The 27,177-nt window shown below is 39.0% G+C and overlaps 1 protein-coding gene across 2 annotated transcripts in view; it reads right to left on the reverse strand.

Annotated features, from left to right (window-relative positions):
• Positions 1-17,477: 17,477 nt before the first annotated feature.
• The window catches only part of ABHD18 (abhydrolase domain containing 18), a 34,795-nt gene continuing 25,095 nt past the window's right edge, over positions 17,478-27,177 (reverse strand). For both annotated transcript variants that reach the window (XM_079919340.1, XM_079919339.1), the window contains 3 exons: positions 23,414-23,792; positions 22,795-22,957; positions 17,478-19,937 (listed from right to left, as the gene is read on the reverse strand). In XM_079919340.1, the coding sequence (XP_079775466.1) occupies positions 19,886-19,937; positions 22,795-22,957; positions 23,414-23,792 (594 nt within the window). In that variant the 3' untranslated portion in view covers positions 17,478-19,885. The remainder of the gene's footprint in view (positions 19,938-22,794; positions 22,958-23,413; positions 23,793-27,177) is intronic.

Below are 27,177 nucleotides of genomic sequence, written 5' to 3' on the forward strand. Positions count from 1 at the left end.
TTTTCTGATTCTCCTACACCACCTGGGTGTCCAACAAGTCAATTCAATTCTTCTTTTTCTTTTTTTTAACATGTATTTATTTACTTATTTGGTTGCGCCGGGTCTTAGTTGTGGCATGTGGGATCTAGTTCCCTGACCAGGGATCAAACCCAGGACCCCTGCATTGGGAGCGCCGAGTCTTAACCACTGGACCATCAGGGAAGTCCCTCAATTCAATTCTGACACTAACTACCTCACAAGTTAAAATACCCAGTCCCACAAGTCTGCCCTCATTTTTTTTTTTTTTGGTAGGGGGCATGGCTGTGCTGGTCCCTCGTTGTGGCGTGCAGGCTTCTCCAGTTGTGGTGCACGGACTTAGTTGCCCTGTGGCATGTGGGATCTTAGTTCCCCAACCAGGGATCAAACCCATGTCCCCTGCATTGGAAGTTGGATTCTTAACCACTGGACCACCAGGGAAGTCCCTGCCCTCACATTAGACAGCAGCAACAAACATGATACTCAGGCCACCCACACTTTTGCCCAGCCAATTACAAATCAGAGGTTCCCACAACCCCCTCTTTAGGTTTGATAATTTGAACGAATGGCTCATAGAACTCAGGGAAGCACATTATTAACATTTACTACTTGGTTTTAAAGGATACAACTCAGGAACAGCCAGATGAAGATGCACAGGGCAAGGTAAGGGGGAGGAGGAACTCAGAGCTTCCAGGCTCTCTCCCAGCATGTCACCCCCCCTTCCCAGCACCTTGATGTGTTCACCAACCCAGAAGCTCTCCGAATCCCACTGCTTATGGATTTTTCTGGAAGTTTCATCACTTAAGCATGATTGATTAAATCATTGGCCATTGGTGATTAATTCAACCTCCAGCCCCTCTCCCCCATTATACTGACTATACAATAAAAGCCAAAACAATGTAGATGCTGCCAAGGTAACCTGCAGGACCACCATGTATACCAGCCACAGGGGGGTCCGTGATGACTCTGCAGAGCTGTTCTTGACCTGTTCACCTATTTCAGAGAGAGAAAGGCAGATGTAGGGTGTACGTATATGTGCATGAGTACGTGTAAAAACAACCATTTATGTCAACTAACATGGGATAACAGAGAGAGGCTCTTTGGGTGTTTTGACCCTAGAGGTCAGAAAAGGATTCAAGCCGGGGAGCAAGGGGCCAGGCCTAACAGAAAAGGCAGCTGCAGCAAAGCTTCCCCCCTTTTCCTGAAGGATCTCTCAGGGTAACAAGCAAGAGTATGACCAGGCCACCAGTGTGGCCCCAGGTCATCTGTGGAAAGGAAAAATGTGCACCCAAGCAGGGGCCACACTGCCACCTGGAGCCTTGTTTGTCCCTGCTGGCTTTGCCACTGAACCGACTCTGTCACAGGAGCTGGAAATGCGTGAGCTTTCTAGCCAGGAACCTGGAGGTCCATCCCAAACCAACAGCACTCCTGCAGCCAGAGCTCAGCCTTCACAGGAAGAGTCTCAGTTGCTGCATTAGAAGCCTGCCTCTGAGATGATTTCTTTCCTATCTTCCATTGTAGACCAGTGACAAAACCGAGTTGCGTGGGATATAGATTACAGGGGACATGAACTTCAGTGGCCCCGCTTACCCAGAGGAATTGGAACTGTGGCGTGGCTGGCGAAGGGCGTCACTGGCACACAGAGACCTGAGCCTCGGGGCGGGGGGGGCATGACCTGCGCCACTGGGGAACCAGTAGCAGCTTTCTCCCGGGAGGGCTAGTTCACCTGGGGGGCTGCCTAGGCCGGGGGCCAGCACACCGGTGGCGTTGGTCCCCTGGTCATCAATGTATCCTCTGTCCATGTGCTTCAGGGCCTTCTCACCTCGAAATGAATTCTCAAACTCTACTATGTTTGGCCTTCAAATAGATCAGGGTGCTTCCCTTCTACAGGTGTGTCAATCATCTTAATTTTCCCACAGGTGGAGAGTATCTCCATGCCATGATCCTTTGTCACAGTTTTGGTGAGCTTTCCCATGCTTGGCACCCTTTGGGGTGGGGACAGGGGGAACGTCTCCTCCCTTTCTTTCCTCTTCCATCTCTCTTGGGTGGTTTGACTGGGAGGAGGAGCACCGCCTCTTGTCATATCTGTGTGGAGAAGGACTTGACCAGCAGAGGAGCTGCTGGAGCCGGAGGTGCCTGACGTGCTGGAACTTACCGAGCGCCCGAGCCGGGGCTGCTGCCGAGGTGAGCGTAGAGCTGCACGAAGACCAGCGCTGCTGCTATCCTTGGAAGCGCGGTGCCTATTCTGAATTTTACCCCTGTCACGGTGCTTCTCACTTTACTCCCTGGGGACTACTTTATCTTTAGAGTGATCCTTGGACGTCTCACTTCTAACTGGAACCTGCAAAAGTATCCCTAGCAGATTGCAGTTTACCCCGAAGAACAGGATCTTCCACCAAGGCGACCGCCTCCTGCTTTCCTCAGCTGCTGAATCTAAATAATATACAGTCATCCTTGAACAACAGGGGTTTGAACTGCTTGAGTCCAACTACACCCGGATTTTTTTTTTTAAAGAAGATGTTGGGGGTAGGAGTTTATTAATTAATTTATTTATTCTTAGCTGTGTTGGGTCTTCGTTTCTGTGTGAGGGCTTTCTCCAGTTGCGGCAAGCGGGGGCCACTCTTCATCGCTGTGCGCGGGCCTCTCACTATCGCGGCCTCTCTTGTTGCGGAGCACAGGATCCAGACGCACTGGCTCAGTAGTTGTGGCTCACGGGCCTAGTTGCTCCACGGCATGTGGGACCTTCCCAGACCAGGGCTCGAACCCGTGTCCCCTGCATTAGCAGGCAGATTCTCAACCACTGCGCCACCAGGGAAGCCCCACCCGGATTTTTTAAAATAATAAATACTACAGCAGTACAGGATCAAGCAGGGTTGGTTGAATATGGGGATGCAGAACAGACGATATGGAGGAACCAAGTATACGCAGTGCCGGGCTGACTATAAATTACAGGAGGAATTCTACTGCGCAGAGGGTCAGCGTTCCTAACCTAACCCCTGATTTTCAAGGGTCAACTGTAGTTTAAAACTATAACCTGGTATAGTGGAAAGAGCACTGCCCTTGGAATCATTCTGCAAACTTTAATGGACCATCTGGTAGTCCTTGAACTATGCATGCATAAAATGAATCAGACCTGCTTCTTTCACAGACTGGGTTTGGAAAGGGTGGGGCACAGATAGTTGACTATTTAAGTATAATGAGGGACTTCCCTGGTGGTCCAGTGGTTAAGACTTCGCCTTCCAATGCAGGGGGTGCGGGTTCGATCCCTGGTCGGGGAGCTAAGATCCCACATGCCTTGGGGCCAGGAAACCAACACATAAAACAGAAGCAATATTTTAATAAATTAAATAAAGACTTAAAAAAATGGTCCACATAAAAAATAAATAAATATAATGAGATGAGGGCTACGATAAAAGTTACAGAAATAAAAGATTAGAGTCCTTAGCCCAGGCTAAGGGGACTCTCTCTGGAAGACTGAGACAGAAGGAGAGGAAGGGGAAGAGTTCTGGCTCTACCATTCAACAGTGAGAATCTTATCAAGTATCTGAACTTCTTTCACTGTTTTTTCTTTTATAAAAGGGCCATAGTAATTCCAGCCATTACTGCCAACCCGTTTGTTATGATAAAGCAAGATAAGAGGTGAAAATATTTTTTTAATTGCAAAACATTAATAAACATGTTAATATGAGCATCCATTAAAAAACTTTTTAATGCAAAACAATCTGAAATTTATAGAAGAGTTGCAAAGACAGTAGCAAGATTTCCCATATGACCTTCACTGAGCTACCCCTAAAATCTTACATAACTGTGGTAAATTTGTCAAAACTAAGAAATTAACATTGGTGCAACACTATTAACTAAACTACAGACTTTGTTCAGATTGCACCACTTTTTCTACTAATATCCTCTTTCTGTTCCAGGATACAGAACAATGGTTTTTAATGAATCAAAGAATGAGAAGTTAATATGGTTTGAGATACCACACTGCAACGTTTAAGAAACTATCACTTGTAGTATTTGGGTGTTGTATCAAGGAAGAATATCCTCAATTTTCTGAAAAGGAAAACACTTTTCCTCTTTCCAGCCAGATCTTCTTCGTATACTTTAATCTTTCAGAACAGATTAAATGCGGGGAAGCAGATATGGCAGTCCAGCTGTCTTCCATGAAGTTAGATATTTAAAAGTTTTACAAAACTGAAGTAATGCTACACTACTCACTAAAAAAATTGGGGGGGTGTATTGGAAAACAAAGTTATTTTTATTAAAAACGTTATAAACGTTAGCATTTGTGGGTTGAATTGTGTCTGCCAAAAGATACACTCAAGTCTTAACCACCAGTACCAGTGAATGTGATCTTTGGAAATAGGTCTTTGCAGATGTAATCAAGTTAAAATTAGGCCATACTGGATTAGAGTGGGCCCTAATCCAGTGACTGGTGTCCTTATAAGAAGAGAGTAATTTGATCACAGGAATGAGAATGCCGTGTGAGGAAGGAGGCAGAGATTGGAATCATGCATCTATAAGCCAAAGCATGACAAAGATTGCCTTCAACCACCAGGAGCTAGGAGAGGGGCATGGAACACATCTTTCACTGGAACGCCTTCAGAAGGAGCATGGTCCTGTGGACACCTTGATTTTGGCCTTCTAACCTCCAGAACTGCAAGAGAATTTCTCTTGTTTAAGGCCACTCAGTCTGTGTTACTTTTTCACAGCAACCCTAGAAATCTAATACAACATGTAATGAGTTTATTATTGTTATTTTAACATTAATCAATATTTTAAAAGATTTCTTGGTCTTCCCTGGTGGTGCCGTGGTTAGGAATCTGCTTGCCAATGCAGGGGACACAAGATCGAGCCCTGATCCAGGACGATCCCACATGCCACGGAGCAACTAAGCCCGTGCGCCACAACTACTGAGCCTGCACTCTAGAGCCCGCGAGCCACAACTACTGAAGCCCGCGCACCTAGAGCCCGTGCTCTGAAACAAGAGAAACCACTGCAATGAGAAGCCCGCATGCCACAATGAAGAGTAGCCCCCGCTCGCGGCAACTAGAGAAAAGCCTGAGCACAGAAACGAAGACCCAATGCAGCCAAAAATAAAATAAATAATATAAATAAAATAAATAAATTTATAATATATGTATATTTTTTAGTTTTAATTTGTAATGTAGTAATATTGATAAATGTAATCTACATAAACAAAAGCTCCTTAGGGTCTCCAAGTTTTAAGAGTATAAATGATTCCTGAGGCCAAGAAGTTTGAGAACCGTTGTTCTCTTTCTTCCCTAGGCTCCTCAAAATCTTCACTGTACCTATAATATCAGTTACCCTATAAGCACCAGTGATTGCAAGTTTTTTTTCTTTTACCCAAACCTCTTCTCTGAGCCTTAGATTCATATATGCTACTGTCTCTTTTTAGACATCAAAAATCTGTACATGCCAGACTAGACTCTAGATGCATTCCCTCACACTGGTCTTCTTCCAGGGTTGTCTATTTCTTTGAAAAGGCACCACTCGCTTATCTTCTATTCCAACTCATCACCAATCCATCACCTGAAATCCATCTCTGGAATCCATCCAACTCTCTCTGTATCCACTGCCATCATAATTTTAGCTATCATCATCCCTCACCTGGACCACTCTGATAGCCTGCCAGTTGATCTCTTTGCATAGACTGCTGGCCCCCTACAACTAGTTCTTTTCACTGCAGCCAGAGTGAATGAGCTGTTTAAAATGCATTAAATCATATTCAATCTCCCACAACTCCACATCTCCCCACACCATCCCCACCTGCGCCACCTGAAAAAAACCCTTAATGCCTTCCTGTAGTTTTGCATAAACACCAAAATCCTTAACCTAACCTTCAGGACAATGCATGCCCTAGTCATAACACTTATAAAATATTTTCAGGAGCAAATTCCACTAAACAAAATTGACTCTTTGATCAATTTTTCTATAGAGCAGTTAAGCTAGTTTCATTTTTATGCTAATTTTTAACTAAAATAATGTGAGGCCAATTCTTGTCCCTCTTAATTTTATATTGTGAATGTTCTTTGAAGACTTTTTTTTTCCTTTCTTTCTCTTTCATTTTCTTTCTGGCTGTGCCAAGTGCTTGCGGGATCTCAGTTTCCCAACCAGGGATTGAACCCAGGCCATGCCAGTGAAAGCCTGAAATCCTAACCACTAGGCTGCCAGGGAACTCTCTGAAGACCTTTGTTTTGACTGAGTTTCCTAGGTCAAATTTGCAGTTCTAAATTTTGTCAAGAAATTTTGATACATTCATAAACTTTTTTCACTTTAGCTGTGTTTGACTTTAGAGTGATTAGTTATTTCTGTATAATCTGATATTTCCTTGGTTAATTTGCACTAAAAGTATTATCAAGAAAATATGATTCTTCATCTATATTTGACCTGTATGACTGTACCTATCCTTAGTTTTGTTTTCTGTTGTTTATTTCTATAAGTAATTTATTTACAGATGATTAGTATTTATTCTTTAACTAATGAGCTGTCCCCTTTATGTAGCTCAGGATTGTCCTATTATCAAACTCCTTTACCACTCTCAAAATTCTTTCAATTCCTTGAGGGTATAAGAACATTCTCAGCGTCATAACATTTTGCTTTGTAAATATATATTCTTTTCTAAGATTTTTCTTAATATTATATAATACTATAAAACCATATCTGCAACTTGCTTATTTTTTTAATCTTAAATTATAGATTGGTTTGTCATGGCTTTAAGGAAGCTTTTTAAAATGGGTACATCAGTTTATTTCTCTATTTAATGCATTTTCTAATACATCTGAGTTTCACCTGCTATAAGAAGGTAGGTGACTGAAAACAGGGCAGATCAACTATATTGTGAAAAAGGGCTCCGCCACTTTTTTATAGGAAGAATGTTTATCAGAATTCCAGACTATGTGCTGAAATAATAAACACTTTAAGATGTGCTGTATCTGCAACATTTGAAGCATTTTTTCCAATTTGGCACAAGATTTGCACCATAGAAATTCTTAGGTATTTCAGCCTAATTATTCCACTGCTAGAAATTTATCATAAGCCATTAATCTCAAAGAAAATTAAAAAAATGACTGTGTCTGTTTATGTTTGAAATCATACATGCAATGGTAAAATTTTTAAACAACAATGTCATTAATTGAAAAGTTTAAGTTTTCCCTTCTATTCACTCCTCAGAAATAGTCATAGTTCCCTGTATATTATATCCTTCCAATTTTTTCTATGCATGTTTATATATCCTTTTTCTTTGCATACTGTATATTATTTCAATAACTCTTGGATATCTTTACATATCAGTGTAAAGATAAAACTACTAATAAAAAACTAAAGATTTCTAGACCCTACTAAGTGGTTTTGAATCTGAGATCCTCCCTCATTTTTTGTGAGGTGAATTCATATGTATCCAGATGGAAGTACCAAAACACATTCCCAGTAAGAATAATTTGTTCTATTAGTGCCATTGCTCAACTTTATTATTGTTGACCTAATATAACATCTGTGATCAAAGGAGTATGTAGATCACGCTATGGTTCCTTTTTTTTCTTTCTTTTTTTTTTTTGGCTGCACCTGGTCTTAGTTGCAGCACTCAGTATCTTCATTGCAGCATGCAGACTTCTTAGTTGTGGCATGCATGTGGGATCTAGTTCCCCGACCAGGGATTGAACCTGAGCCCCCTGCATTGGGATCGTGGAGTCTTACCCACTGGACCACCAGGGAAGTCTCCATGCTATGGTTCTTCTGTAGCAGTTGGATCATTTAGAAATTGACAAACATCATCCATTTACAATGCTTGGTGTCAGTTTATTTATCTCTTGTAAAAATAAAATACAGTGTGTGTGTGAAAAAAAAAAAGGGCTAAAGATTTGATAAGCTATTTCTCCAAAGAAGGTACGCAAATGATCAATAAGCACATGAAAAGATGCTCAACATCATTACTCATCAGGGAAATGCAAATTAAAGCCACACCCACTAAATTGGCTAAAATCAAAAAGACAGACCAAACCAAGTATCATCAGAATGTAGGGCAAATGGTGGGAATGTAAAATGGTGCAGCCTCTTTGGAAAGCAGTTTGGCAGTTTCTTAACAAGCACTTCCCATATGACCCAGCCATTCTATACCTAGGTGTTTACTCAAAAGAAATGAAAACTTGTGTCCATGCAAAGACTTGTATACAAATGTTCACAACAGCTTTATTAGTAATAGTCAAAAACTGGAAACAATCCAAATGTCCATCAATAGGTAAATGGATAAACAAACTATGGTATATCTGTACAATGTAATACTATTTAGCAATAAAAAGGAATGAACTACTAAAAAAAAAACAACAAAAAAAGAAATTGACAAATGGGTACTGTTCATAAGTCAATAAAAATTGTAAAAATTTTGTTCATTTAAAAATAGTAAATAAAAATACTTCTTTTGGTGACTCACAAAACCATTACAAAATTTTTATAATGTAATTAACGTCAATCTATTATTTGCCTTGTAGTACCTGGAGTTTAATGAGAATGAATGATATTCATAGGAGTAAATATATAGGTCTCCAGACATTTTCCATTATCTCCTGTTTCTTGGTTATTTACTTACTGATATAATCTCTACCTCCTCACTTGAAATTTTCAGGTTCAATCTTTTCTCAAAAATCTTAGGAAATCTTGAGGGAAATTTTTCTTAGCTATTTTTGTTGAATAATAGTGTGAAAACTCATTTTTAAAAATTTCCTTTTGTTTCAAACAATTTAGATATAAAGTTTTAAGATTTCAACCGTTTGTCAGTTAAATCTAAGTAAGAAATATGGGAAGATCAGATAAAAGTCCTTAGTCATTTTGAGAAATAAATAGGAAGTGAAATCATACTCACTATATTTTAGAGTATCTCTTTAAGTATATATGATTAGATAATGTAGTTAATTTGAGAACTTTGTCCAAGTTAATTTTAAAACCTGGGTGACAGTATAAGGATTTACTATAACATATGACATTACTGTACTATAACTGGACACTTGGAAAAATATGTACTTCATAGAAGGCTATGTGTTATGTTGACATCTATGTCTTAAGAAGATAAACTGCCTAGAACATTTAATGCCTAATTTTAAAAATATAATTCCAAGATGGATAATTCAACAACAAAATAATCAAAATATTCCTGTTTTCTTGTTTAATAGTGTTCGAACAACATGCAGTTATCAATCAGACAAATTAAAGACAGTCAGTTATGGAAACTTTTGGTTTTACAATATGATTTGAAATTCTTTCTTATTCAAGGAATTGGTTTACTCATTACCCCTTTCTTGAATCAACAACAGTCTCTTCTCTCCTGGATCATTTTCATCAACATATAGACAAACTTTAGTGTTCACTATCAAACAAACAAAATCTAATTTGAAATCATTTCCCCCTCCAGTCACTGCTGGTCTTTCTAGCATACCTTTCCAAAGAGAAGCTTATAGTTGCTATCTTCACATCCTAGCCCCTCCCCCATTCACTCTTCTTTTTTTTTTAACACCTTTATTGGAGTATAATTGCTCTACAATGGTGTTTTAGTTTCTGCTTTATAACAAAGTGAATCAGTTATACATATACATATATCTTTTCCCTCTTGCATCTCCCTCCCTTCCCCTATTCACTCTTGTTTTAAAAATTGTGATGAAATTTACCATTTTAACTATTTTTATTTATACATATTTTTGGCCTCGCTGTGCAGCACCCTCAGCAGTGAAAGCATAGAGTCCTAACCTCTGGACCACCAGGGAAATTACCCTTTAACTATTTTTAAATGTATTGTTTAGGGGCATTAATATATTCACAATGTGCCACCATCATCACCATCCATTTCTAGAAATTTTTAATCTTCTCAAACTGAAATTCTATACTCATCAATCAATAGTATCCCATTCCCCCCTCCTCCCAGCCCCTGGTAACCAACATTCTACTTTCTGTCTCTGAATCTGACTGCTCAAGGTAGCTCCTGTAAATGGAGTAATACATTATTTGTCCTTTTGTGTCTGGCTTATTTCACTTAGCTTAATTTTTTCCAAGGTGCATCCGTGTTGTAGCATATGTCAACATTTCATTCCTTTTTAGGGCTGAAAAATACAACATTTTGTTTATCCATCTGTTGATGGTCATTTGGGTTGTTTCCATCTTTTACCTATCGTGAATAATGCTGCTATGAACATTGATGTATAAATATCAGTTTGAGTTCCTGCTTTCAATTATTTTGAATAGATATTTAAAAGTGGAATTGTTGCAGGAAAGAGAGTGGGGCACAAGAGGATGGTCACGTCCCAAGTCACATCCCTGGGACAGCCTCTGAGTGTGGGTTCTTGGCTTCCCACTAGAAAGAATTCAAGAGCAAGCCATAGTAAAAAGAAAGAAGTCTTATTCAGGGAGAAACACACTCCATTGACAGAGTGTGGGCCATCTCAGAAGGTGAGAAGGGCATCAGTGTATGAGGTTGTCAGTTTTTAAAGGAGTGGGTAATTTCATAGGCTAATGAGTGGGAGGAATATTCTGGCTATTTTGGGGAAGGGGTGGGGATTTCCAGGAATTGGGCCACCCCCCCACTTTTGACCTTTATGGTCGGCCTTGGAACTGTCATGGCACCTGTGGTTGTGTCATTTACCTTGCTGATGTGTTACAAAGAGTGTATACTGAGGCTCAAGGTCTAGTGGAAGTCGACTCATCCTCCATCTTGGACCTAGTTGGTGCTAATCAGTTTATGTCGTATCCTTAGGCTATGTCATTCTTTTAAAGGTTGTGCCCTGCCCTCTTCCTGTCTCAGAATGGCCAGATTGTATGGTAATTCTGTGTTTACTTTTTGAGGAACTACCATACTGCTTTTCACAGTGGCTGCACTATTTTACATCTATACCATCAATGCACAAATGTTCCAATTTCTCAATGTCCTTGCCAACAGTTGTTACTTTCCATTTTTGGTTAATAGCCATCCTAAGGGCTGTAAAGTAGAATCTCACTGTAGTTTTGATTTGCATTTCCCTACTGATCTTTTCATGTACTTTTTTTTTTTTTTTTTTTTTTTTTTTTTGCGGTACGCGGGCGTCTCACTGCTGTGGCCTCTCCCGTTGCGGAGCACAGGCTCTGGACGCGCAGGCTCAGCGCCCATGACTCACGGGCCCAGCCGCTCTGTGGCATGTGGGATCCTCCCAGGCTGGGGCACGAACCCGTGTCCCCTGCATCGGCAGGCGGACTCCCAACCACTGTGCCACCAGGGAAGCCCGCATTATGTCTTTTAAAAGAGTACATAAAGTAAAAAATATTTTATTGCTAAAAAATGCTAACCATCATCTGAGCCTTCAGTGAGTCATAATCTTTCTGCTGTTGGAAGTCTTGCCTTAATATTGATGGTTGTTGACTGATCAGGGTGGTGGATGCTAAAGGCTGGGGTGGGCGTGGCCATTTCTTAAAATAAGACAACCATGAAGTTGCCGCATTAACTGACTGCTTCCTTTCACAAACAATTTCTCTATAGCATGCAATGCTGTTTGATCGCATTTTACCCCAGTAGAACTTTTTTCAAAATTGGAATCAATCCTCTTGTTAAACCCTACCGCTGCTTTACCAACTAAGTTTGTGTAATATTCTAAATCCTTTATTGTTATTTCAACAATCTTCATGGCGTCTTCACTAGGAGTAGATTCCATCTCATGAAACCACTTTCTTTGCTTATCCATAAGAAGCAATTCCTGGACTTCCCTGGTGGTCCAGTGGTTATGACTCTGCACTCCCAATGCAGGGGGCACGGGTTCAATCCCATGTCGGTGAAGATCCCCGCATGCCTCGTGGTGCGGCTGGAAAAAAAAAAAAAGTAACTCCGTATCCATTCAGGTTTTATCATGAGATTGAAGCAATTCAGTCACATCTTCAGGCTCCACTTCTAATTCCAGTTCTCTTGCTATTCTACCATATCTGCAGTTCCTTCCTCCACTGAAGTCTTGAACACTTAAAAGACATCCATGAGGGTTGGAATCAACTTCTTCCAAATTCCTGTTAATGTTGATATTTTGACCTCTTTCCATCAATCACAAATTATCTTAATGGCATCTAGAATGGCGAATCCTTTCCAGAAGGTTTTCAATTGACTTCGCCTAGATCCATCAGATAAATCACTATCTATGGCAGCTATAGCCTTACAAAAGCTATTTCTTAAATAATAAGACTAAAAGTTGAAATGACTCCTTGATTCTCGGACTTCAGAATGGATGTTGTATTAGCAGGCATGAAAACAACAATCTCATTGTACATCCTCATCAGATCTCTTGGGTGACCAGGTACATTGTTGGTGAGAATAATATTTTGAAGAGAATCTTTTTTTCTGAGCAGTAGGTCTCAACAGTGGGTTTAAAATATTCAGTAAACCATGTTATAAAGAGATGTGCTGTCACCCAGGCTTTGTTTTTTCCATTTATAACACACAGGCAGAGTAGATTTAGCATTATTCTTAAGGGCCCTAGGACTTTTTGGAATGGTAAATGAGCATTGGCTTCAACTTAAAGTCACCAGCTGCGTTAGCCCCTAACAAGAGAGCCAGCCTGTCCTTTGAAGCTTTTCAGGCAGGCATTGACTTCTTCTCTCTAGCTATAAAAGTCCTAGATGGCATCTTATTCCAATGGAAGAATGTTTCATTTACATTGAAAATCTGATGTTATTTAATGAAGCCACCTGCATTAATTATCTTAGCTAGGTCATCTGGATAAATTGCTGCAGTTTCTGCATGAGCACTCACTGCTTCCCCTTGCACTTTTATGTTTTGAAGATAGCTTCTTTCCTTAAATCTTAGGAACCAATTTCTGCTAGTTTCAACCTTTTCTTTTGCAGCTTCCTCACCTCTCTGTCTCATAGAATTGAAGAGTCAGGGGCTTGCTCTGAATTAGGCTTTGGCTTAAGGGAATATTGTAGTTGGTTTGGTCCTCTATCCAGACCACCAAGACTTTCTCCATATCAGCAATAAGACTGTTTCAATTTCTTATCACTTGTGTGTTCACTGGAGTTGCACTTTTAGTTTCTTTCAAGAACTTTTCCTTTGAATTCACAAGTTGGCTCACTGCTGCAAGAGGCTTAGCTCTATTCTCTGGAGGAATTTGTTCCCAGAAGTGTCATGATTACTTTCTGATATAAAAAAACCCTGAAGACCTGGCAGGTATCAGGACACAGAGCACATTACCAGACCAGCTGCATAGAATCTTCATCCATTTTGGAGATACCAAAGAGTGAATTAAAGATATGACCCTAAAGTAGAAATAAGAGCAAACCCCAGATAGTCCTGTCGGTACAGTTCTGCAAGTGACAGCAAACCTATCTCCTCTCAAGTAGATTTTATTACTCAGAAGGTCTTCCCAATGCATCTCTCAGATTACCAATTTATTTTCTCCCACTTTACAGCCTAAGACATATAAATGACATCTAGAAGGAAGACAATGAAATAATAAATGTACAAGCATATTTATATTTCCAAGTAGAAAATATCTTTAGTTCCATGTTATCATTGTGTATCAACTAGCCAATTGGTGTTCTGTAGAGGAGTTGCAGGTTGGGGAATTAGTTCAGGACTGAATGCTTAGCAGGCGATGCTGTTGGTATAGGATTACAGTTGAGCTTGAGTAAAAACGCAGACCAGGATCAGTGATTGCCTTTTGCCTGAGTGTAAGGACTTAAAGTCAGTTGTTATCTACAGGGCAAGGGAAGTGGATCAAAGGTCTATGAGTTCGTGACAAGTGTCTCTAAAACATACAATAGCAAAGGCATCTATTTTGGTGACTGATATGGATGGAAAAATCTTGAGGAGTAACTGCTCTAGAAGTGAAAGCAAAAATTTTCTAAAGAAATGCTTTAACTTTTCAAAGAGCCAATATATCTACCTTTTTTTTTTTTTTTTTTTTTTTTTTGGTGGTACACGGGCATCCGCCGCGGCCTCTCCTGCCGCGGAGCACAGGCTCCGGACGCGCAGGCCCAGCGGCCACGGCTCACGGGCCCAGCCGCTCCGCGGCACGTGGGACCCTCCCGGGCCGGGCACGAACCCGCGCCCGCTGCATCGGCAGGCGGACTCCCAACCACTGCGCCACCAGGATAACCCATATTTGCATTTTAAAAAGCAATTTCATGTGGTTAAGAAGGGAATATGTGGAACTTCCCTGGTGGTCCAGTGGTAAAAAATCCGCCTTCCAATGTAGGGGACGTGGGTTCGATCCCTGGTCAGGGAACTAGGATTCCACATGCTTCAGGGCAGCTAAGCCCACGCGCCTCAACTAGAGAGTCCGCGTGCAGCAACGAAGACCCGACGCAGTCAAAAATAAATTAAATGAATAAATAATAAATTTTTTTTAAAAAAGAAGGGAAGATGTAATCTTTATGGTTGAAGAAAATAAAGCAAAAGGGGTAGCATTTCTTCCTTGCTCATACTTGTCTCTGCTTTATGTTTAAGGTTTACAGAAGCTTTGCTGCACGTAAGTGCATAAATGCACCCTCAGCTCACTGTTCTAATACACATCTACCCTTAACAATATAGAAGCAAAAGGGACACAGGCCCTCTTGGCTATTTTAATATCTCTTGGGTGCTGATAACACCCAGAAATTGGGAATTCTTTTCCAAAATCTATGTTGATTTAATGACTTTATATCCTTTCCTTCAGCAGCTATTCCTCTTCCCTTGAGTCCTTGAAAGCACATTGTTCTTTTTTAACATCTTTATTGGAGTATAATTGCTTTACAATGGTGTGTTAGTTTCTGCTTTATAACAAAGTGAATCAGCCATACATAAACATATATCCCCATATCTCCTCCCTCTTGTGTCTCCCTCCCATCTTCCCTATCCCACCCCTCTAGGTGGTCACAAAGCACCGAGCTGATCTCCCTGTGTTATGCGGCTGCTTCCCACTAGCTATCTATTTTACATTTGGTAGTGTATATCTGTCCATGCCACTCTCTCACTTCGTCCCAGCTTACCCTTCCCTCTCCCCTCAAGTCCATTCTCTACATCTGCATCTTTATTCCTGTCCTGCCGCTAGGTTCTTCAGAACCTTTTTTTTTTTTTAAGATTCCATATATATGTGTTAGCATACAGTATTTGTTTTTCTCTTTCTGACATACTTCATTCTGTATGACAGACTCCAAGTCCATCCACCTCACTACAAATAGCTCAATTTCATTTCTTTTTATGGCTGAGTAATATTCCATTGTATATATGTGCCACATCTTCTTTATCCATTCATCTGTCGATGGACACTTAGGTTGCTTCCATGTCCTGGCTATGGTAAATAGAGCTGCAATGAACATTGTGGTACATGACTCTTTTTGAATTATGGTTTTCTCAGGGTATATGCCCAGTAGTGGAGTTGCTGGGTGGTATGGTAGTTCTATTTTTAGATTTTTAAGGAACCTCCCTACTGTTCTCCATAGTGGCTATATCAATTTTAACAGTGCAAGAGGGTTCCCTTTTTTCCACACCATCTCCAGCATTTATTGTTTGTAGATTTTTTGATGATGGCCATTCTGACTGGTGTGAGGTGATATCTAATTGTAGTTTTGATTTGCATTTCTCTAATGATTAGTGATGTTGAGCATCTTTTCATGTGTTTGTTGGCAATCTGTATATCTTCCTTGGAGAAATGTCTATTTAGGTCTTCAGCCCATTTTTGGATTGGGTTTTTTTGTTTGTTTGTTTGTTTTTTTGTTTTTTTTATGGTACACGGGCCTCTCACTGCTGTGGCCTCTCCCGTTGTGGAGCAACAGGCTCCGGACGCGCAGGCTCAGCGGCCATGGCTCATGGGCCTAGCCGCTCCGTGGCATGTAGGATCTTCCCGGACCGCGGCACGAACCCGTGTACCCTGCATCGGCAGGCGGACTCTCAACCACTGCGCCACCAGGGAAGCCTGGGTTGTTTGTTTTCTTTGATATTGAGCTGCATGAACTGCTTGTATATTTTGGAGATTAATCCTTCGTCAGTTGCTTCGTTTGCAAATATTTTCTCCCATTCTGAGGTTTGACTTTTCGTCTTGTTTATGTTTTCCTTTGCTGAAGCACATGGTTCTTAAGCCTGGCTGCACATTAGAATTGCCCAGGGAGCTTGGGTACCTCAAGGCGACTAAATCTGAATCTTTGGGGTGAGGTCTGAGCATTCTTACCTATGTTTTTAAAACTCCCCCACGTGACTTATTTTTATTTATTTATATTATTTTGGCTGTGCCAGGTCTTAGTCGCAGCATGTGATATCTTCGTTTGCGGCATGTTTTTAGTGGTAGCATGTGGACTTACTTGTGGCATGCATGTGGGATCTAGTTCCCTGACCAGGGATCCAACCCGGGCCCTCTGCATTGGGAGCTCAGAGTCTTACCCACTGGACCACCAGGGAACTCCCCACCAGGTGATTCTAATGTGCAGCCAAGGCCTGAGATCCAATTAGAGCCATGGCTCTTAGGTTCTTCAAGTGTAACCCCTTAGATAACAGCATCAGTGTCCTAGGAAACTTGTTAGAATTACAAATTCCCCAGCCCTGCCCCAGACTCACTGAATCAGAAACTCTGGGCACTGGGGCCCAGAAATCTTTTTAACAGGTCTCCAGGTGATTCCTATGCAGGCAAAAATTTGAGAACCACTGACCTTAGAAGGGTGTTTTTCAAAACGTAATGTGTATTTGAACCATCTGGAGATCTTATTCAAATGCAGATTCTGACTCAGGAAGTTTGGGATGGCACCTGAGATTCTAAGTGTCTAACAAACTCCCAGAGGATGCTGCAAATCTACTGACCACACTTAGAGCAGTAAAGTGGTACGTACTTTAGGTAGGTACTTTATCCAGGTACTGTATATGGGAAAACTTTTATCCCAGCTAGTTTATACACAGATTAAACTTTTTACAGTTGTTTATACAGTTTTTCTTAATTAACACAATCTGGTGACTCTGCCTATTAGCTCTTTTAGTCCTGAGGAAAATCCTTGGATTTTTGGTCCAACATTTTCTAGTTAAAACTGTTTTCAAAGTCCTTCACACAGTCATTGGTTTCTTAGGATTCTGCCTATAACAGTATTCCTAGAATTAGGTTACTCTGCTCCTGCAAAATGGTCAAAATGTACCTCTTTTCCCTTTGTCTAATCTGCCATAACCTTTCTTTTATTTCCAAACCGAGTTTCTACAGCAGCCTCTGCTCAGGACCCCTATTCCCAGTCCTATAGTTCTTATCTCTAGATTTTAATTGTTTGCAGTACATTTACTAGTGTAAATGTAATAATATCTAATAGTGAGTTACACAACATTTAGATTGGTCTGTCAGAATGCTGGTTTCCCTGACATCACACATTTTGGGGGGAAATTTGGCTCTTGTTGTAGATACTGAATACTGTTTTGCTAGAGACTCCTTTGCTTATATTTGCCTTACGTTGTTTGGGTCATAATATTACTAAGAAGGAACATACACTTATTTCAAGTTTGGCTATATTAATCAAATGTGACATGGGTTTTCTGCGTTTAGAATAATACGTCTTGAACATAACAAGTAATTTTTAAGACTTTTATTGTGAAGTAAAATATATTTGGAAATTATTTTTAAAATTTCAGTTAGAGTCAATAATTCAATGATCTTTATAAAAGAAAGCACCACCTTAAAATTTACATTCATAAGAAACAATCTAAAATGCATATGCTAAAATGATTTAATAGTACTTACAACATTATCAAATCATGAAATTCAGAAATGTTTTTTAACCACAGATCTAAGTCGGGGTGTCAGGCTCAGATGTCTTCAGGGCTAAGTGGGAAACACAAAGTAGTGAAGTAGTCTAATACAAGAGCTTGGAGTCTGGTGGATTATGGCAAACTGGGGAATGCATACACAGTCTAAAGACTTCTCGAATTCAAAAATTTTGCTGGAGGTATTATGCACACTGAATAAAACAACTGTGGGACAAGCTGTCCTGTACTGATTGCCAGTTTGCAACTCTGGGCTAAATGAATTTCTAGCAATTTATGTACCCAATCTTCAAAATGGCAGACAGCACTTCTTTAGGTAGTTGTGTGCATATATTCTTAGAACATCTGGATAAGAGAAGAAATTTTAAAAACACCTCTTTCACATTTATTTGGGAGAAATTAGTTATGCCTAAGAATTAATTAAACTGAAATGAAATTTCATTCTTTTACCAATAGAAAGTTACATACCATAGTACATTATTGCTTAGTAGGAAATATTTATGTGAAAAATAAAGTACTGGTTTCACTAAAGCCATTGCTCAGAAAGCAATCACCTCACTATATACATAAGAAAATACTTGTAATTCAGTTAACAACAAGGTTTACTTTATCTTTAAAGGGTATTTTGTTGGAGAACTTTAGTAGATTTCATACTTTTAGTGAAAAGTAAAGGTTCTAATCTGAACATGTAAAATTGCTATAGCTCAAATGGCTGTAACTATGTTTGTTTGTTATGTCAAAGTAGTTTTACAGAATTTACAACACTGTATGCCATCAGTGACTTCACATTAATCATTTAAAAATAGTTTTTAAAAATTAAGGTGATGGAGGCATTAGAGGGCCAAATAAAATCTCCTTTAAAAAGCTACAAAGGCATCTTATAATTCAAATATCCTTACTAGACTAGGAATACATATTTTAAAATAACCCACAGACAACACATATTTCAAAAAATTAAAACTCAAATATATTTTTTCTAAACCCCAAATATTTTCTACTTTTAAAAACATTTTAGTTCTTGGCTTGAGAAGTTTAACATAAAAAGAAAGCACCAGGAATTCCCTGGCGGTCCAGTGGTTAGGACTCTGCACTCTCGCTGAGGGCCCAGGTTCAATCCCTGGTTGGGGAACTAAGATCCCACAGGCCGTGCGGTGCAGCCAAAAAAGTTTAAAAGTAAAATAAAATAAAAAGAAAGCACCAAGTGTAGCCATATAATATTTTTAAAAAGTACTAGTTATTATATCTTTTCCGTAAAATAAAGTTTATACGGACAGATCAATTTCATATGTGGCCATTAATTTCTGAAATTAAAAAACCAAAGCTGTTAAGTACTTGGCCTAAAGTTAGATGTTTAGCAAATTCAGAGTATGTATACAAGAAAATGTTAAGAAACAGTTATTAATTAACGCAATAGGTCTTTCATTATTTCAGTGTTCATGAATTGAATCTTTTCAAGTAGGGGAAAAATGTTTGGCACTTTTTTCTAACCTAATATTTGGCAAAGTTTTAAAGTTTAGCCAAGTCTTATGCATCTTATCTGCATTCTCACATTCAATTTAATTATTAAAAGTACTTAAGTAGAAAGCAAAAAGGATTTTTTAGTATTCAAAGTTAAAACTGATTTTACACATGGTAAGTATCCATGGCAGAAAATTAAAGTTGAAAATAAGATTATAAATTCACTGTAGATCCGTAAAAGAAATAAACATGCTTCTCGAATCAAATCAAAATAGAAATGTCATGTAAGGTCATATATACAATATAGGGTGACATATTACAAACTAAGTTTGACTTAGCAGTTCTTTAAAAACCAATAGGGTTTCTATGAATAAATTTGTTTTAAATTAATAAATTATTCATAATTTAAAATGTAAAGTTTACATAAATAGTAACAACAGACTAGATATTGATTTTATGGGATTCCCACAAATAGTACAAAATAGTTCAGCATTATTTCATCCAAATATTGGTTTACAATTATTCAGATGTATTTAAAGATTATAGTTGACTGATCTGTAACACTGAATTCCAGACTAAATTGACAGCAATTAGATATATAGTGCTGTCTGCTTGTTCTTCACATCATCAAAGGATCAAACTCCTTCCATAAGAAACATGATGGCTGCACTGGTTACATACGTGATCCCATTAGTTAGCGTATTTACGGAGGAAGCGTTCAAATGCATCATAGATGGCGCGCCTAAAATTAAATATGAAAGAAAAACTACAAGTAATTCGCAAAAAACGGGGGACAGACAGTGTTTTTACTATAAGTTATTTGCAAATAACCGGTGTCTTGCAAGCTGACCTCCTCTCCAAATATCAATAGCTGTGGAAGAGGCAGGTACGTGAGGCTGAGTGTTTGGATCCATGTAACTTCACCAGCACTGGAAAACTTCAAATGTACTTCCAACCGATGGTTCATAAATGCCAACTTTTCCCATGAAGCACTTTTTTGTGCCTTTAAATTTATATATGTATACATTTATGTATAAAATATGAAATGATAAAATGAAAAGGAACTGGTTTCTTTTTATTCTGTTACTTGTTGAAAATTAACTGGCTATAGAACTTTTCAAATGTAATATTCAATCTACTGCATAGATTATGATATAGCAACTGAACTTAAAAGCCTTAGTTTCCGGGGCTTCCCTGGTGACGCAATGGTTGAAAGTCCGCCTGCCGATGCAGGGAACACGGGGTCGTGCCCCGGTCCGGGAGGATCCCACATGCCGCGAAGCGGCTGGGCCCATGAGCTATGGCCGCTGAGCCTGCGCGTCCAGAGCCTGTGCTCCGCAACGGAAGAGGCCACAACAGTGAGCCACTAGGCATTGTAGTATTTTAATTGGAAAGGAAGAGTCAAACTGATCTGGCCCAGGTTCATAAGATATTATTTTTAAGGCTTATTTTTTTTTCTATTGTCAAATACATTTTCATTGTAGAAAATTCAGAAAAAGGGAAAAAAGTCATAATCCCATCACTCTAAGATATCTACATTTAATCTTCTCCTACAAGCTTTTTTTAAAAAATGCTTATGTCTGTATTTTCACCCAGTATAAATGATAACTGAGATCATATTAATCCTGTGTTATACTTGTTTGACTAAGCATTTCCCCACATCCTTAAAAAGATATTAAGATTAACTTTAAAACTAGCACCTGCTACAGACTGTGATTTCCAATTTGTTGGAAAGACAAAGCTTTGTATAATGTTTGTGTGTATTTGGCTCAAAAATCTATAAAATGAGGTCTAAGGTTGCAATCTGGGCTTGTGTACATGGTATGAGGAGAGTTAGTAAAGATATACATATGCATTTTAAATCATTTGAATAGTCTCTTATTCATTTGTATTATCAATCAGTTCTAAATAACTTAACCCAAATTATTAGAGCACATAAAGGATTGGCTTGTTTTATTTTTAAATCTGGGGAATGAAAAGCCTGAATTTGTAAAATTCTACTACTCCAATGTCATTTTTTTTTTTTTTTGCGGTACGCGGACCTCTCACTGTTGTGGCCTCTCCCGTTGCGGAGCACAGGCTCTGGACACGCAGGCTCAGCGGCCATGTCACAGGCCCAGCCGCTCTGTAGCACGTGGGATCTTCCCGGACTGGGGCACGAACCCGTGTCCCCTGCATCGGCAGGCAGACTCTCAACCACTGCGCCACCAGGGAAGCCCTAAACTTTGTTAGGTTTTGAAGTGACTAGTGGGGAGTAGGAGAAGCCAAATGGCTTAGCAGTTACTCCACCAGAGCATGTTATTTAATCTTTTTTGTTTCCTGTGTTTCTGTGTAAAGGTGATATTAAAAATAACATATGAAGCAATTGCTCTAGTACCTAGCACATGTTGATAGCTAACATTTATCTCTTTCTCAAATGAAGCCTTCAGATTAGCACTTATGAGTTTCTACTGCTGACTTCTATTCTTCCTAATGCCTCTCAGCCACACTCCCACATAGATACATAAAAGAGTAAAAGAAATTTGACAACGATTTACTAAAACAAGCATGTGCGTTCCCTGCATTCACATGTATAACAGAACTTTAGACTCTTGAGCAACCCTAGCAACACTAAGTACTCACAATTTTCGTTTGTTTTTGTCTTAGTTTTGCTGTGCCAGAGGGTCACTTGAGTACTGGATAAGTAGTCTGCTCACTCACCAACTAACAGGGACTCAAATGCTTGATACATGAGTATTTTTTAAAAGATCATACTATAAAAAGAAAGGGTTACTATATTCTTGAGGACATTACAGACTTGGAGAATTAGACTGTACCTCAAAAAGGTGATATCTATAAACTGAACTACATAAGCAACAACATACAAAGAATTATTCCTTAGGTTAAAAAGAACTAAAACTGTCAAACATACAGCACACGCATTCTTCTATTATCCCACTATCCAGCTGGCAGTTTTGGAACACTGCACAGGGCACTGGTCTAAGCACTTTATGTGAACTAATTTAACCATTAATGATAAATATTCCAATGATACCTGTTAACAATCAAATCTGAATAGAAGTAGAAATAAAACAGCATTATCAAAAAACTAGAATAATAGCAAAAAGTCTTTATAAATTTTATCAAATACCAGAGTCGTACAAGGTTATTACAATAAAACCAGTATTTCACTTCTCTTTTAGGGTTCAATATTCACCTGCTACTGAAACACATTGCTACATTATTCCACAGATACTCAGGTCATTCTGAGAGAAGAACATCAGAGTGGAGTGAAAACTTCATGATGAGCTAAAGCGAGTTTTGCAAACGCTAATGTTCCTCCCTACACCCTAAAACACCTGGCTATTAATACCTGAAGAAGGTATAACCACACAACAAAGCATGCCTATCATATGCTATTTCCTAGTTCTCTAGAAGGAAAAGAAAATAAAAAGACAAGATAGGAAAGAGTATCACAGTGTGAGAATTGAGAGAGGCACGAAGGAAATAAGAAGGCTAAAATGTATAATAAAAATACCCAATCTTTATATTTGTTGAGCCAAAAAAGTCCCCAAAACAAACAACAAATAAATAGACACCTGTTAGACCAATCATCTTACCTGAAGAGTCCTTGTTTAAAAAGATAAGCACTAATATGACCCCCTTCTAGATATCGGATTTCACAACCAGGCCAAATTTCTTGTAGACTTCGAACTCCTGTTCGTGGAATATAGGCATCTTCTTTGGCTTGAACCACTATGATGAGGCTTGGGTCAACTGGAACTAGGTACAGGATTTTTTAAAGATGCAACATATATACTTTTAAGAAGCTCGAAGAATTTTATATAAATACTAGTAATCATATTGGAAAATAAAATACACCATACAATGCAGTAAGTAAAACATTTGCCGAACTAAAACTTTTGATTATTAAACTTCTGATTATTATTATCTAATACAAAATTGAGATGAATATTCTAAAGAAGATACAAAACCCAATGTTTTTAAAGAACTAATAAAACGGTCTTAGATTTTCATGGATAAAATTTAAATATGATACATTTACATAACCAACTTATCTTAGAAAAAACAATGTAGAGCCAACAATAAATATATTCTTGAAAATATGAAATTATCTTGTAAAGCATCCTTAAAAATATTTCACATGTTTTACATATCATCAGCATGATTATCACATATCATCAGCAAATATTCTCAATTTCATATAAAAATTAATACCTGAGAAATTTGCTACATGAGTACATTCATCCATAACTCCTTTCATAAATATTAAAGGTTCTTTCTGAAGAGTGTTTCTTCTTTGTTCTTTACTGAGTAGGTGGTATGACTGAGGATTACAGCGCGTATAACTACTTTTGTTGGTTGAAAGTGTTTGATTGAAGCACCCCATCCTAGAGGTATCTTGCAACAAGAGTCCTTCTGATGTGGCACTGATAGATGTTTTACTAGATTTATGGCACTCAGCAGCTTTTTGGGACACAACTTGGTCCGCCATATCTAAATTTAAAGTTCTAGAAACCAGGTTAAGGTTAGTTAGCTTGTCTGCACTGCTAGGGAAGTGTTTCAGGAACTCTTGTCCCATTTTGAAAGAATCTGTCTGATTATATGAAAGAAAAGAAAATGTCATTTAATATAAAATAGGATTTTATTTAACAACCTTGTTAAAACAGAGAAAACACAAACGTCCATCAATGGATAAACAAAATGTAGTATATACATACAATAGATTATTATTCAGTCTTAAAAGGGAATGAAATTCTGACACATGCTACAACATGGATGAACTTTGAAGACATTATGCAAAATGAATAAGCCAGACACAAAAGGACAATATTGTATGATTCCATTTTTATGCGGTACCTAGAGTACTCAAATTCATTCAGATAGAAAGTAGAATGGTAGTTGCCAGGGGATGGGAAGCGGGGTGAATAGAGTTTTGTTTAATGGGTACAGTTTCAGTTTAGGAAGATGAAAAAGTTCTGGAGATGGATGGTGGTGATGGTTGCACAACAATGTAAATGTACTTAATACTACTGAACTGTACACTTAAAAATGGTTAAAATGGTAAATTTTATATTGTGTATATTTTACCATAATAAAAACAAAAAGAGAAAAGAGATGTCAAAATTTAACTGAGAATGAAGATAAATGATACTTTATTGCTGAATGTTTCTTACTAAATAGTAAAGACTACCATTTAGCCTGTGACGTGTGTTTTGTTTTGTTTTGGCTGCACCTTGCGGCTTGCAGGATCTCAATTCCCTAACCAGGGATTGAACCTGGGTCCCCAGCAGTGGAAGCATGGAGTCCTAACCACTGGACCTCCAGGGAATTCCCGCCTGTGTCATGTTTTTTATTGCCAAAGTTTTGAAATCCATGATTTGCTTTAACCTTAGAACTTCTAAAATTCTTATGAGTGCATCCTGGCAGTAATACACCAGCCACCCCAAATCCCTTTCTCAGGCTGAACTAAGAAAAATTAAAAATTATCAAGGTTGGACATCCCTGGTGGTGCAGTGGTTAAGAATCCACCTGCCAATGCAGGGGATACGGGTTCGAGCCCTGGTCCGGGAGGACTCCACATGCCACAGAGCAACTAAGCCCGTGCGCCACCACAACTACTGAGCCTGCGCTCTAGAGACCAAGAGCCACAACTACTGAGCCCGTGTGCTACAACTACTGAAGCCCGTGCGCCTAGAGCCCAAGATCCCCAAAAGAGAAGCCACTGCAATGAGAAGCCCATCCGTGCACCACAGCAAACAGTAGCCCCCACTCGCCGCAACTAGAGAAAGCCCGCGCACAGCAACGAAGACCCAATGCAGCCATAAATAAATTAATTAATTAATTAAAAACAAAAAACTTATAAACATGTTCAATTTCACTTATCCTTAAGTAAATTTTTTTTTTGCTGAGGGATGCAGGATCTTAGTTCCATGACCAGGGATTGAACCCATGCCCCTTGCAGTAGAAGCGTGGAGTCCTAACTACTGGACGGCACCGCCAGGGAAGTCCCTACTTAAGTAAATTAAATAAAAACTATACCAAATTTCCCTGTCTGGTTGACCAAAAAGCCATGTAAGTCTGATAACACACTGAATTTGTGAACTTATGGGGAAACAGACACACATGTTCCTGCTGGTAGTGTAAATTCACACAACTAGAATTAGACAAAATCTAAGATTACAACTGCTTATACCCTTCTACTCAGCAACAACATTTCTAGGAATTTGCACTTGTGAACTGATGTATGTACAATGTTACTTATTGCAGAACTGTTTGTTAATAGTGAAGGATGAGAAGCAACATAAATGCCCATCAACAGGATACTGGTTAATAAATCATGGTACATCCGTCCATATAATAGGCTGTTATGCAGCAGTGAAAAAGAAAAAGGAAACATTTGTGTATTGTCCATAAGAAAAGGGACGAGAGAAAAGCTGAGATTTCTTTCAGTTTGAAAAATTCCTTGAAATACTAAATAATATAGTGGGTTATTTGTTGACAGAGATAGGACCTAGGCAAACTGGGAACAAGGGTAGGAATCGTTTTACTATATTTCTTTTTATGCTTTTTGATACTTGAACTATATGACCATACAACCTATTTAAAAAATAAAAGAAAGAAAAATGGGTTGAAGGCAAGGGAAAACAAACAAACCACAACAACCTGGTTAGCAGAACAAATCACTAAAGCTATCCAGGTCACAGAAATATAAAAAGGAAGGAAAGGAGGTTTAGTAACATCAGGAAATGGAAGATCAAAGCATCCTAGAATTATTCAGAGCAGTACATCAACAAATTTAATTTCTTTTGATTGGGAAAACACAGTTTTTAAAATAAAAAAAAAGGAAGCTGGCTTGATATTTCTTGAATATTCATAACTGTGAACTAGTTCTAACTAAGACAAAAGGACTCTTGTATACAATCACCAAGAGTCACAGAGAGAAAGGGCTGGTGAAGAATACACTGTCATTTCAGACAGGCAAAATTTATGAACCTCCCTTAAAAAATGCATGTTAGGTTTTCTCATAAGCTCTCAAATATAAGTATCTTTCTGATTATATGTATAGTGGGACACAGGAACTAGCTAACAGGGAGAGCTATTTTGTAATAAAGTTCTTAGGCAAGTAATTAACTGCCCTTTGAGGCTCCGCAAAATAGACCTATTTTACAAGAGTGAGCCCCCCTCCCCCCCGCCTCCCTCCCCCTCCCCCTCCCCCTCCCCCTCCCCCGCCTCCCTTCCCCCCTCCCCTCCCCCCCCACCGCCGCCTCCCTCTCCCCCTTCCCCGACCAAGCTGCACTGCAGGCTGGATCTTCTTCCAGACCAGGGGTCAAACCCGTGCGCCTGCAGTGGGCGTGCAGAGTCCTAACCGCTGGACTGCCAGAGAAGTCCCCTACAAAAGTGAGTTTTATTTTGATGGAATTACAAATAAAAAGTCCTCGTTGATAGTAGAAAGAGTCTTTTTCCCTGAGGTTTCTTGAGGTTCTCTGTAACTTTTAAACTGAATGTGCAAAATTTTAAAATTCATGAAAAGAAAAAAACATTTCTGAAAAGAATTGGTCACCTTAGGAGAATAATAGAGAACCAACTCATTTCCCTGATACTTGGTAAATTAAGGTATATGTAATGAACTCTGAGGTAACCAAATAATTGATAAGGGAAGTGGCTTTTTTTAAAATCAAAGTATTCCAATTAATAAATGAAAAAAGAGGATAGAATTAGAGTATCAGCATTTTGCAACACTCAATATAATAGACACAGACATTAAGCATCAACGGCTGCTTACACCACAAAATGAGCAGCCAGACATTATCTGCTTCCTATACTCTTACTAAAGAATGATAAACTGAGTTTAATCAAGCCTCTAGACCTAGTTGCCAATTTGCAGGCAATAGAGAGCATGGAGGAATATGCTAACGTGTACCATGAGAATGCAAACAAAAATCTAGACTGTGAGAAACTCTACAGGTAAACAGCCCAAG

This window comes from Stenella coeruleoalba, assembly GCF_951394435.1.
Source record: "Stenella coeruleoalba genome assembly, chromosome: 4".
In the NCBI taxonomy this organism is placed as follows: domain Eukaryota; kingdom Metazoa; phylum Chordata; class Mammalia; order Artiodactyla; family Delphinidae; genus Stenella; species Stenella coeruleoalba.